General features: G+C 41.7%; 3 protein-coding genes across 6 annotated transcripts; 1 reads left to right on the top strand and 2 right to left on the bottom strand.

The window, feature by feature from the left end:
* Positions 1–922: 922 nt before the first annotated feature.
* On the bottom strand, positions 923–4,114 carry naxe (NAD(P)HX epimerase). Of its 2 annotated transcripts, none has more exons than XM_042077274.1 (7): positions 3,941–4,114; positions 3,292–3,469; positions 2,704–2,812; positions 2,446–2,556; positions 2,184–2,294; positions 1,785–1,932; positions 923–1,420 (listed from the first exon to the last, which is right to left on the bottom strand). In XM_042077274.1, the coding sequence occupies exons 1-7, from the start codon at positions 3,960–3,962 to the stop codon at positions 1,218–1,220; spliced, it is 882 nt and encodes a 293-aa protein (XP_041933208.1). In that variant the 5' UTR covers positions 3,963–4,114; the 3' UTR covers positions 923–1,217. The 2 variants fall into 2 exon arrangements, with proteins under 2 accessions (XP_041933208.1, XP_041933209.1); XM_042077275.1 differs by lacking the exon at positions 3,941–4,114 and adding an exon at positions 3,784–3,903.
* An 86-nt stretch (positions 4,115–4,200) lies between these two features.
* Positions 4,201–7,801, top strand: sf3b4 (splicing factor 3b, subunit 4). 2 transcript variants are annotated; one of them, XM_042077273.1, is made up of 6 exons: positions 4,201–4,344; positions 5,154–5,282; positions 5,542–6,084; positions 6,411–6,575; positions 6,907–7,062; positions 7,499–7,801. In XM_042077273.1, exons 1-6 carry the CDS (start codon positions 4,311–4,313, stop codon positions 7,657–7,659), a joined length of 1,188 nt encoding a protein of 395 aa, XP_041933207.1. In that variant the 5' UTR covers positions 4,201–4,310; the 3' UTR covers positions 7,660–7,801. The 2 variants fall into 2 exon arrangements, with proteins under 2 accessions (XP_041933207.1, XP_041933206.1); XM_042077272.1 differs by having other exon boundaries at positions 5,542–6,093.
* Positions 7,802–8,864: 1,063 nt separating this feature from the next.
* On the bottom strand, positions 8,865–12,142 carry mrpl24 (mitochondrial ribosomal protein L24). 2 transcript variants are annotated; one of them, XM_042076577.1, is made up of 6 exons: positions 12,034–12,142; positions 10,518–10,710; positions 10,335–10,430; positions 9,837–9,940; positions 9,444–9,574; positions 8,865–9,240 (listed from the first exon to the last, which is right to left on the bottom strand). In XM_042076577.1, the coding sequence occupies exons 2-6, from the start codon at positions 10,698–10,700 to the stop codon at positions 9,104–9,106; spliced, it is 651 nt and encodes a 216-aa protein (XP_041932511.1). In that variant the 5' UTR covers positions 10,701–10,710; positions 12,034–12,142; the 3' UTR covers positions 8,865–9,103. The 2 variants fall into 2 exon arrangements, with proteins under 2 accessions (XP_041932511.1, XP_041932510.1); XM_042076576.1 differs by having other exon boundaries at positions 10,518–10,705; positions 12,034–12,104.
* Positions 12,143–12,186: the final 44 nt, after the last annotated feature.

Raw genomic sequence — 12,186 nt, 5'->3', positions numbered from 1 at the left:
ATAGTGCACAATTATTCACCTCCATGCCCATATGTATCTTGCCTGAAGAGAAAAATACTCAATGCATTTGACAAATGCTACCAACAAAATTCCTAGATATTACATGACTTGGCCCAAAGATCCTCTAATTTTCCATGTCTGGACTTTGAAATGCCAGGATATTCCAGATATCCCATGACTTTGGCGACCCTGTATTAAGTGTTAAAAGAAAAAATTGCCAAAGTTTTCACATAAATCTGTTTCTCGAGGGCAGAGTACTGTCGATACGGGGGGAAATGCTAAAAGAAAATGCCCCCAGAGTGTAGCACTGTAGCTGCCTGCCTGCTCTAGCTGTTGGCTGCAGCAACTCATTTTTCATACCGACAGTACAGAAACAGAAGGAAGGAAACAGAAATCTATGTGAAAATTAGCCAGAGTTCTCCTTTAAGTTATGCTTTTAGAAAGGAGGTATTGAACATAGGTAGCCGTGGCCTACTGGTTAGCGCTTCAGACTTGTAACCGGAGGGTTGCCGTTCGAACCCCGACCGGTGCCCTGGAGCAAGGCACCTAACCTCTCACTGCTCCCCGAGCGCCGCTGTTGTTGCAGGGAGCTCACTGCGCCGAGATTAGTGTGTGCTTCACCTCACTGTGTGCTGAGTGTGTTTCACTAATTCACGGATTGGGAAAAATGCAGAGACCAAAGTTCCCTCACGGGATCAAAAGAGTATATATACTTATACTTATATACTTAACAAATCGGATAGCAAGTGAGAGGCCCAACGCCACTCCAGCGTACAAGTGAAAATGATTGATAAGGGAGCTCATGAACAAGCAGACATACTGGTTCAAATTCAAATACTTCTAATTGTGTCAGTTTTTATTCTGATCAAAGAAAATCCACCCCTGGAGCAATACCTGTACAGTCTCAATAATCGGTCATGTCTTGCAGATGTATTTCATTTTATTTTTGGCATATGCCTTCTGTAAGAAGTCACAGAATGCAACATGAAGACCAGTGTCAACGAACTACATTGAAAACTACCACAAACCAAACACCTGGGAGAGAGAAAAAAGTTTCATACATTATAATTACATAATCCATTAGAATTACCACATTATTTACTCTTCATACTCATTTAGGATAACCCTTTGATGATTTATTCCTACACCATGGAGTAGAACATGTTCCCCAGGGGAACATGGGGACTTGAATGACCCTGTTTACAGTCCCTGTCAGTTCAGTTGAGCTGGTAAACACAGTCAGTGGAGGGGTACTTAGGCAGGTTGAGCTGGTACTTCTGCTCAAGGGCGGGGGGAACAAAGCGCCCCCCCAGGAAGTGGTAGCGTCCCCTGAACTGGGTGGCGGCTTGTTTGGGGGCGGTGAGGGAGATGAGCATGTCAGGCTGGATTCCGTCTGGGCTTCCCTTCTCCACGTCCCAGCCTGTCAATCAGGAAGGGAGAAAGGTGAGTTGTTTTTTTTTTTTTTTTAAATCTGCGATGACGTGCATCTTTATTCAACCTACAGGTATGTATTGTTTTTTTTAAGACTTATTAGTATTCCAATACTGAATATGTACACATTTTCTTAAATGACGCACATAATGTGCCAAAAGGAGTATATCATCTCATCTGAACACCATTGCAAGTTATGTCTGGTCAACTATCACTGCCTGATAATAACTTGATTAAGCACTTACACATTCTTAATTCAATAGCTAATGTTTAAGATTTAACTAAACATAACTCTTCTATAATGCAATGTGTCTATTCTATTTATGGTTTATTCACACACATACTGGTCTTACCTGAAGGGATGTCGATACTGGCAATGGGCACAGTGATCTTCTTCAGTGTGGACAGGATGGCACCAAATGGTTCACGTACTGCACCCTGAAAGCTGAAACCAAAGATGGCGTCCACTACCAGGTTGTAGGCCTCCTCGATCACCTCATCCTGGGGTATGGGAGGAATTTGATCAGAGAGAGCCAAACACATCACATGGCCACAAATCTATTCAGATCATATCAGGTACATTTGATAGTAGGTTTGATGAACTGTGTTGACGTTTTGACCAATTGGAAAGAGTCAGTTAAAGATATTATGAGAAAAGTATAATAACCAATTAAACCATCTCATTCATTCATCACAAACATTTCCAGAGGCACATTCCGCCCACAAGTGTGTGTTTGAATAGAGAATAATACCTCAGGCATCTCAGTAAGGAAGGAGATGCCCATCTTCTCACACTGGATGGTCAAGCTGTTGAACAGGGGTTTGTTTGGCCTCTTTGGGTACAGTATAGTGGGCTCATAACCCTGTAGGATGCGCAAGAGTTTATTCTAATAGAGACAAACTTAAAAGAACTCTGTTCCAAGTCACATTAAATACAAAATACTCAAAATCTTGAAAACTCTTAAAAGAAACAAGTCAGTCTTGCAAGAATCCATCAAGCAAATCACTACTCACAAACAGTTTAAGGTGTCTTGCACAGACAAGGCCATCTCCACCGTTGTTCCCAGGGCCACAGATAATCAGAACAGTGGGACTTGCCTTAACCATAGACTCAGCAGGATAGGCCTGTAGAGCGAAATAAATAAATAAATAAATAATAATAATAATAAATACTGTATATATCTATATATATATATTTTATATCATGTCGTTAGACAGGACTTTCCTTGCAATAATATTTCCCTGTTTTCTGAGCTGAGGTGTGTGTCTCACCTTTGCCACTGCTGTTGCACAGCTAAGTCCAGCCAGCTCCATGAGCTGGTCCACACTGAAGCTGTAGTCGGAGAAGAGCTCCTCATCGATGCCCTGAGCTTCTTTCTGTCTGTGAACAGAGGACAGACTAATGATAATCTGCCCTTCTGGCTATGTGGCTCATTTTGAGTTTATTCTGGTTAGCTTTTGTGCTTGAAATTACACACATAACTTGACTTTGGTTCCACTTATCCTCATTGCAGAAAGTCAGTGTCAGGTGACTACACACAGTATGACATTAATAAAAGTTTCCATTTCACAAAGAGTGTACCAAGAGCACACTGCTGACAAATCATCTACTTGTTATTAACTTGCCATCTACCACACAACACAATACAACCATTTATACTGTGTTTTGGACTCTGAACACCATAAAAGAGAATAGGTAGGAGCCTTTTGTGGCTGATCATAGATGGGAGCTTCATGCACTCCACCCTGTTGGCACTGAAAAAGGACCACATCAGGATCTGTTGCCCCACATAACTATGACTAGTTTCTTAAACTCACAACAGGAAATACAGGCTTTGTGTTCCTTTGTTTGATTCCTACCCGAGATACTTCACTGGGTGTGACATGCTGTGCAGTGCTCTACAGGACGACTCTGCGCGTGTGAGACTCTGGGAGAGGGAGCATGCCCTCTGGGATAAGACTTTGCCTCCTTGTGCTGACACAAGGAACCCAATTCCAAATAGGGTACGAAGCCCAAACATCCACTTGGTCTTCACACCTAGAAACACATCAGACGTGGAAATAAATAATATATTTATTATTATTATTATTTAAAATAATAAACCACAAGACATGAATTTGTCCTCTCAAACTTTTGTAAACACTATCTGCTTCAACCCTCACTGACTGTATGCTTCCCAAAGGTTTGTTTAACCCTAAAGCCCTATGAAACTTGATGCATACGTTTTTTTTTTTTTTTTTAGATTAGGTCAAATCACACATATTGGTTTTTCAGTAATATTTTTCCAAGTCACTGAAGAAATAGGGATCAGCGTGTACTGTTAGGAAAGATACCTGACTTACTTAACCTACCCTGACAAGTTGAATGGCCTTTACCAGACCCTAGAGATATCTATAAGGCTCTGGCCATTACAAATAATTGCATTGCTTAATGCTTAGTTTCATTACATTATCTGTAATTACTGCTATGTTAAATCCAACCAGCGGAAAACTGTCAAAATAAACTAACCTGTAAGCTGCACAGTGGACATAAATTCGTCCTCTTATTTCCTTTTGCAAGAACTTTGTCTTAACTTCCGGGTCACAAATATACAAAATAATAGTATTTGTTCGATAGGTGTTGCATGTGTTAACGAACTTCTCATATGGAGTGTATTAAATTTGGGATTTTAAATATTCAGATACTACTAATGTTTCCACTGATATGTCCCAAGTCTTTATAAAAACATCCTCCGTCGCCTCGTTAAAGAAATTGTTAGCGTTTTAATCCACTCCTCTCCGCTAGGTGGCGACTGTTTGAATAGCATTGTTTTGGTCTTATCCACCGAAAAAGAAGACAAAGACGAAATTACTTCCGCTGTTAACAAGCCGTCGCAAACATGGCGGCAGGGCCAATTTCGGAACGTAATCAAGGTAACTACTTTCTCAAACTTATTTTTAACCATGTGAGTTGTTTGTTGTATTGGTGTGGCTGTTACTATACAGTATGACATAACTGTGACATGTACGAAGCGGAGCTGAAAACAAATAGCTGAATTCAATGCGAGATTATCCACCTCACTACGTAGCTAGCTAGCTAGGAAGTCACATTCATTCATTTCACACAATGCATCTTTTGCTACTTTGGCGGCAACGGTGACGTTTTCTATTTTTTGCATAGTTTTTTTGTCATGCATTTTTCACTCTATTCAATCGCTCGTTTCATTACAGTTATGAATATTGTATTTTTTAAAGTGTCCAGCACAGTCCTCGTGCACATGACCGTCGGAAAGCAACTTTACCTTACGGCAGCATGAAACTGCAGCACATCTGCGGAGTTACGTTAGTCAAACGTTAACTGAATAGCCACTCTTGATGGTTAGTTTAGACCAGAGCCCTATCTATAAGGCTCTGTTTTAGACATTTTGAGAAGAGGGTCCGTTTAACAATAGAGCCTGTTGTGAATGTCTTAAAGAAGAAATTGGACGTTACGTGATGCTAGCTAAACATTTGATTGAACGCACCTAGAACTGTCTAATTGCTATGTGACATTTATGCATTCACTGTGATCTCAAATACTGTAAACCTTTGTGCAGCATATGCACCCTATACATTAGCAAAGAGTTATACTTCCAGTGTAAATGTCTTCTTAATTTGCCAGTGAAACGTTTTGAAAATAATTAAATTGAAACATTGTTGTGGCTGTTGTTGCCTAACTTTGTTTGGTCTCCATCATCTTCTAGATGCCACTGTGTACGTGGGAGGTCTGGACGAGAAGGTGTCCGAGCCTCTCCTGTGGGAGCTTTTTCTGCAAGCTGGACCCGTCGTGAACACACACATGCCCAAAGACAGAGTCACAGGACAGCACCAAGGTACTTACAGTACACATCACATACATCATTATTACCGCACAGAAGAATTAAGAAATGTTTAGTTTGAGATAATGTCATTTTACCCTACCCATTTCATTAGTGCATATAGGAACAGTACACACGATCATCTCACTGATGTAATGCTAGTGTAGTTCCTTGGTTGAGATTGTGACTATGCTATTTAAGTCGGTCATATGTGTCGGCCTGTTATTATTTTTAGTCTGGTTTAAAAGTTATTCTTATATTCATTTTCCCTAAGGTTATGGCTTCGTCGAGTTTCTGAGCGAAGAGGATGCAGATTACGCTATAAAAATCATGAACATGATAAAACTTTATGGAAAGCCTATACGTGTCAATAAAGCCTCGGCTCACAACAAGAACCTGGATGTGGGCGCCAACATCTTCATCGGTAACTTAGATCCAGAGATCGATGAGAAGCTACTATATGACACCTTCAGCGCCTTCGGTGTCATCCTTCAGACGCCCAAGATCATGCGCGACCCCGACACTGGCAACTCCAAGGGCTACGCATTCATCAACTTCGCCAGCTTTGATGCCTCGGACGCAGCCATCGAGGCCATGAACGGCCAGTACCTATGCAACAGGCCCATCACGGTCTCCTACGCATTCAAGAAGGACTCCAAGGGTGAAAGGCACGGCTCGGCCGCCGAGAGGTTGCTGGCCGCCCAGAACCCACTCTCGCAGGCTGACCGGCCGCATCAGCTGTTCGCCGATGCACCACCACCGCCATCGGTGCCGACGCCAGTCATGACTACTCTCGGATCAGGCATGCCCATGCCTGGTAAGTTTGGTAGGTTGGGTCGCTTTTGTTTTCTATTTCACTTTTTGTTCTGAGTCCTCTGTGTTTCAGCTTTTGAAGCTAAGCAAGTAGTAACAGATGAATTTGGTAGATCTGTGTTAAACATGTCTGTTTTACATTTATTTCCACTACAAATAGTCAAGTCTGTATAGCATCCTCTGCACAGTAGTTTCCATGAAGTTCATATTAATAATCCATTAGACATTCTGCTTGTAACATTATTTGAAATATTTAGACTTTTTGCTGGTCACATTTCTCGGTGAACCACTAATATTGAGGAAAGTCTGTGATCTCATTTGTTTCTGCAGGTATGCCTCCGCCAGGTGCCTTCCCACCTGTTCCTCCACCCGTCTCCATGCCCCCTGGGATGCCACCCGGCATGTCCATGCCCCACGGCCCTGGCAGCGCTGCACAGGGAGGAGGTGGAGGACCTCCCCCTGGCCCGCCACCCTTCCATGGTATGCAGCCACCAGGTAAGATATGTGTGCTTTGTAGTCATGGGTTCAAGATGGGTCATGAGCTGTGTCTGTTTTTTGCTAAAGGTTTATGATGGCTCACAATGATTTCGTAATAAAAGGTGGCAATGATGGGCTATCATCGTGGCACCAACTGCAGTGCAACACATGGTACTATTGATGCAGTCTCAGTGCTTTCGCTGTCTGTCAGTCTACTGTCTGTCATTTTGGTATTGCTAACATTTTAACCAGTAGTGTACTTCTAGCTGTGTACAACAAACCAAATACACTTTGTCTAAGTCATTCAAGAAAAGTTAACACCTTTGTGGTCCACCACCCTCTGTTGCAGCCATGCCCCAGATGCCCATGCCTCCGCCTGCTCCCCCAGGCATGGTGCCTCCTCCACCGGGTCCTCCAGGCGCCAACCAGCACAGGGCTCCTCCACCCGGGATGCCCCCTCCACACATGGGCATGCCACCCAGAGGGCCGTTCGGCCCCCATATGGGTAAGTGCAGCAGCCAGAAAGGATTTCTACTTCAAATTAAGCTACTACTACTGTATTGGATGTGTGAAACGTCCTGAAACAACTTATCCCCTTGGAATTATAAGGTTCTATCTGCATTCTGAGTAGTTCTGAGATATTGAGCTTCAAAGTTTTGGAATTCCAAGTGTAACAAGACTCTTTAGATATAATGTACAAAAATGCATACACCTCACCTTGTGAAGTTGTCACAGAATAACTCAAGTTTTGACAAAAATGTCAGGTAGAGCCTTAAAACGATATATTAATGTCACATGCATAGCTTTTAATTTGCTGTCCAACAGCCAGCACACATGCACATTGCTCTATGCATTTGATTACTGAACTTAGTTTCATGGAATGTCATTTAAGTGAAGTTGTTGGCATTAATACTAAATGTTGTGCATTTTGTCTCTTGTAGGGATGCCTCCGGGCATGAGAGGCCCCCCTCCCCCTATGCCCCCACCCGGCTACGCTGGCGGCCCTCCCCGGCCTCCTCCATTCGGCTTCCAGAGGGGTCCACCGATGCCCCCACGGCCACCAGCACCGCCCCGGGGCCCCATGAGACCAATGCCGCCTTAGACCTCAATCGCCAGGCGCATCATGTTTTTATTTTCATTCCTAGGATTATTTTCACAAATGACTTTTCTGTTATTTTGTATCTGACTTTTTGTCGTCACTGTTCATCTTATGAATGGACAGAGAATAAAAGGTTTTACTACCACTGTTGGAATCCTTTTACATTTTTTATATATCCTGCTGTCCAGATATTGAATTATTTTTCATGTCTATTTTTCTATTAGCAGTAATGATGAGCAACAGTACAGCAACAGCAGTAAAAAAATCCAGAAATCTCCATAATCTTGACATACTGAGAGGGAGCTGAAAGTTAGATGTGATTCTATGCTATACACGTCTTATAATTTGTATATAATTTGACACCTACAGTATATTGTAATTGTTGCAATGTTGGATAGTGTCCAAGCACCTAAAAGATCCCTTTTTGTCAAGGGGGCAGGAGGGGAGGAGTTCATTAAGTCCATATACAGATGTATAACCAGTTCAAAGATATAAGCTTACGATTCTGAAAAATATTATGCACAGAGGGCTCTTTAACCAGATCATAAATTTCCGGTGAAGCATCCGCTGTGTTGTAATGGCATCTTCTGTTATATTGCACTTCTTCCGTGTTCACTCTTGTTTATGTTCAACAGATCAACTCTTTCCCAATTCTATTCAACTTTGACACACACATTAATCCTTCAGCCTCTTAACATGCACAATCACTAGTTGCAACATCCAACCGGGTCCGTGTTAACAAGTGCACTTAAACAATAGCCAGGTCGGCGCAACAGGCTACAGCGCCCATACCATGTACAGGTACATCAATAATGTAAAAAGTACCCACGGGGACCCAGGTTCAAATCTGACCTGTGGTCATTTCCTGATCCCACCCCATCTCTCACCCACTTACTTCCTGCCACTCTTCACTTTCCTATCTGAAAAAATGTAAAAAGCCCAAGAAATATACTTTAAACAAACAAACAAACAAAAACAATAGCTGCTACAACACTCCCGATGCTCCTAAATAAGCTGGCTAAAGAGCCCTCCATGCAAAAATCAAATTGTAAGACATGAAATGGGCTTTATTGTGATTAGCAACAGAGATGGGTGACCGGGTGTTTATACAAATCCTGACCATTTTCTTTGCTAATTGTAAACAAAGGATTGGAATTAGTCAAAACAGACAATGCAATGAGTAATAATCTTAAATCATTCACTGGATCTGGGGTCTCATCACAGATTTAATGTTATTGCTGCAGTCATTTATGGTACAGTATAACAGGTACCCATCATGACCGGCTTTTTGACTATACACAGCCAGCTGATAAACACTATACAAACAAATATACCTATGAACAAGGATGTGTGAAAAAAAATACACAAGATGTTAAACACATAATCCAACTGGTTGTCCTGATGGAGTTGATGATGCATACTGGTGCCAGTCCAATTTTGAGTTTCCTCAATACCAGTACGACGTACGGGGTCTTCTTTTCTCTGTGATTCCCATGGCATCCATGACCTCCTCCTCAAGGGTCTTCAAAGATGGGGAGTAGGTCTTCATCAGTGCATCTTCAGTAGATGTGTCTTTAGGTCCATCTGAAGGAAAGGTAGGGAGGAGAGGCTCCACATCAGCACTGCATCGCTAATACGCTCTCCCTGTGCATCAGCCTTAGTGGATTTTAAGACATGGCAACTGCATTCTGCTTAGTAGTAGTTGCTGATGGAATCAAGTCCTCATTGCTGTTCGTTAGACAAAAACAAGAGGAAAAGGCAGTCTTCCTAAAACACTTTGGGCTTACCCTTCCATTGCTCGGGGACGATCCCATCCTTCCGTTGGTAAGGGGGCTTGGGAATGATTCTTCCTGTTCTGATGGACACTCGGACCTTCTCACCCTCTTCTGTGAACCTCCAGTCTACCTCTGTTGGTTTTCTATTGAGTGGGGACAGACCAGAGAAATAGAACCAACATCAAGTGTTAAACTTCTTATGGGAAATTGAGAGACAGTAGGCTTGTTACAACTTCTACTGCATCATTCCACATCACTATCCATCATAATTCTAAACTGGGTATGAAAACAGTATTGGAGTTCCCAGATGGGGACTGAGGATCAAAGCACCACAGCATTCATTAGGTACAAATCCTATTTCTGGTTCAGATACCAAAGAGACTTGGAAACTGGTAAAAACATTACCTGTCAGTGGGGTCAATGAGTGAGATCTCACTTAGTAATAAGGGAGCCTCACTGGCTATGTAGGTACCTCGGTAATCTCCAGTCTTTCCAATGAATCTGTAATGCTGTAGGGAACCACACAAAGAGATGTTACTTGGAAAAGAAAACTCTCTACAATATACTCACATTTCATTCAATTCAAATTGTCATAAAAAGTGTGGAAGTTCTCAAGAAAGCATGTTCACAAGTCCATGTATACACTGCTAAGTTGTAATATAATTCAAAGATTTATCATTCACAAACACTTGACCTGATTTTTTTAAAACTCCTGGCATATGGAGCTGGACAGCTGTCTACATAATCTGTTTCTGAATGGTTTACCTTACAAAGATATCGACCTTACAGTACAGAAACGAAAAAAGATATTGACCTTACAGAACAGAAACAAACAAACATATTGATCTTGCAGCACAGAAATGAACTTACACATTTCACATGATACTTTACTAGTTTACATACCACATTGAGTCCCTCCAAAATAACCCAGTTGCGATGTCTGAACACCTCGACCACTTTGCCCTGCTTTCCTTTGTCTTTTCCAGCTACAACCTCCACCTGGACGACACACCAAAGACAGATCAGTCAGATCAGACTTTGCCGTCAGTGCTGTTGAACGGGATTGCGACCTGATGCGAAACATACCGTGTCACCCTTGAACACCGCCCACTGCTCTTCTGGAATTTTGTCCACAAAAACCTTTCGTCTTTGTAGCCCAGGTGGGTTTCGTCTCTTTGCAGCAAAGGTCCAGGGCCTACTTGTTCCATGACGATAGTTGCGAGGGAAGGCCACTTTCGCGGCCATTGACAACAAGGCTGTAAGCCTCATTGTATCTGTCCTTAAGAGTACAAAAATAATACATTATTTAGGAACAAACATGATAGAAAACAAAGTTTGAGTAGTTAGAGCAACTCATACCCTTCAAAGTCACATACTGTACTCTCTGGAGATTATTAATGGTGACTTTAACCATTGCTCCCTCTTCCCTGATTGCCTTTGTTTAAGTAGCTTCTTACCTGCTCTATAAGATGTAACAGAACTATTTTCTTGTTCTATGCCAAGATCAAAGACAGTTACTCTTCTGCTACTCTTCTCGGACCATACTTGGTGCTGCTTTCAACCAAATACACCACACTGACTCGTAAAACAGCCCATCTTGACTAAATCAGTGCAAGTGTGATTTGAGGAGGCATATAAGAATTTAAGAATTGAATGGCCTGCTTTGAGAGCACAGACTGGTCTGTGTTTTAAGAGAACAAGCCCAACTTGATTGACAACCCCAACATCATTGATGTTGTAGTGGACTGTTGTGCTCTGTCACTGACCTGGTGCCATTATTTATTATTGCTGTGTATGCTGTACTTTGTAATGTTCTTGTCTTTTTTTGTTCTCCTGTTGCTCCATGTTGTTTATGGTAATAAGTTACCATAAATTAGTTTCCACTTTGGGGATTAACACATGAATGCTACTCCATATCTCAAATAAAGCATGTATGTGAGATCACTACATTACTACGTGTTTTAGTGCACATATACTCTTTGAGTGCACACAGGACTCTAGAAAGCCCCAAAGGCTAAATATTTACATTCACACAACCCTACAGCCAAGTAGTCCTACTTTCAATGGCTATTAAACCAAAGATCCTTGATTACTAGCTTGAACCCTCTCTGATTAAACGGACCTAATTAATATGTCATCCTCATATGTATGCTGTACACAGTACCCTATTATGTGACAGCAGACAATTCCACAGCCCCAATATAACACCTGACGGTACTGACGTTAGCGTTACAAAACAATACTTTCAGAAGAAGTCATGGTTCTCACTGAACTGCAAAGCTTGTCATCATCGGTGGCGGTGTACCCCTGATGTAAAACGCAGCCAAAATGTTGACAAAATCAATCTATGGAGAGCTGCGTTAGTTACTCAAGTAACTTAATAGACAAACTGACCCATCGTAATACCCAAATTAGAATACCACAGGATGTGAGTGCAGCAGAATGCATTCAGTTCAATCTTGAGGTGTGCTAATTTTCCAATTAGCCTTTGCTTAAAGTAAGACCAACGTCATTACAGCGGCACATAACCATATTATTGAATTTAATCATTTATCCTAAATGTCTTGAAATTACAGAATAGTTAATAATTTATTACACTTACTGGTTTATTTTACAGATGTAACCAGTCCAGTTCAGAAAGATGCATTTCAATGTCAGCTAAGAGCGTGTACTAGATATTATATCCGGGTGAAATTGTCTATTGCAACATAAAAGTTGCAACAAACTCGAAGATGGAGGAAAAAATTATCAGACC

This window comes from Alosa sapidissima, chromosome 21 (assembly GCF_018492685.1).
Source record: "Alosa sapidissima isolate fAloSap1 chromosome 21, fAloSap1.pri, whole genome shotgun sequence".
Taxonomy (NCBI): Eukaryota; Metazoa; Chordata; class Actinopteri; order Clupeiformes; family Clupeidae; genus Alosa; species Alosa sapidissima.
Note: the sequence above shows the minus strand (reverse complement) of the source record. Positions and strands in the feature narration are given on the sequence as shown.

Bases quoted from the DNA above. Each gene is read 5' to 3' on its own strand.
- mrpl24 (XM_042076577.1), bottom strand. From the start codon at position 10,700: ATGAGGCTTACAGCCTTGTTGTCAATGGCCGCGAAAGTGGCCTTCCCT. The intron at 10,431-10,517 runs GTATGTTTCGCA...TGTGTCGTCCAG, and splicing joins CGGTGTTCAAGGGTGACACG to GTGGAGGTTGTAGCTGGAAA. The intron at 9,575-9,836 runs GTAATGTTTTTA...CCCACTCAATAG, and splicing joins CTCATTGACCCCACTGACAG to AAAACCAACAGAGGTAGACT.
- naxe (XM_042077274.1), bottom strand. From the start codon at position 3,962: ATGTCCACTGTGCAGCTTACAG. The intron at 2,295-2,445 runs GTGAGTAGTGAT...CGCATCCTACAG, and splicing joins CAAGACACCTTAAACTGTTT to GGTTATGAGCCCACTATACT. The intron at 1,933-2,183 runs GTATTATTCTCT...CCCATACCCCAG, and splicing joins TCCTTACTGAGATGCCTGAG to GATGAGGTGATCGAGGAGGC.
- sf3b4 (XM_042077272.1), top strand. From the start codon at position 4,311: ATGGCGGCAGGGCCAATTTCGGAACGTAATCAAG. The intron at 5,283-5,541 runs GTACTTACAGTA...ATTTTCCCTAAG, and splicing joins AGTCACAGGACAGCACCAAG to GTTATGGCTTCGTCGAGTTT. The intron at 6,576-6,906 runs GTAAGATATGTG...CCTCTGTTGCAG, and splicing joins CCATGGTATGCAGCCACCAG to CCATGCCCCAGATGCCCATG.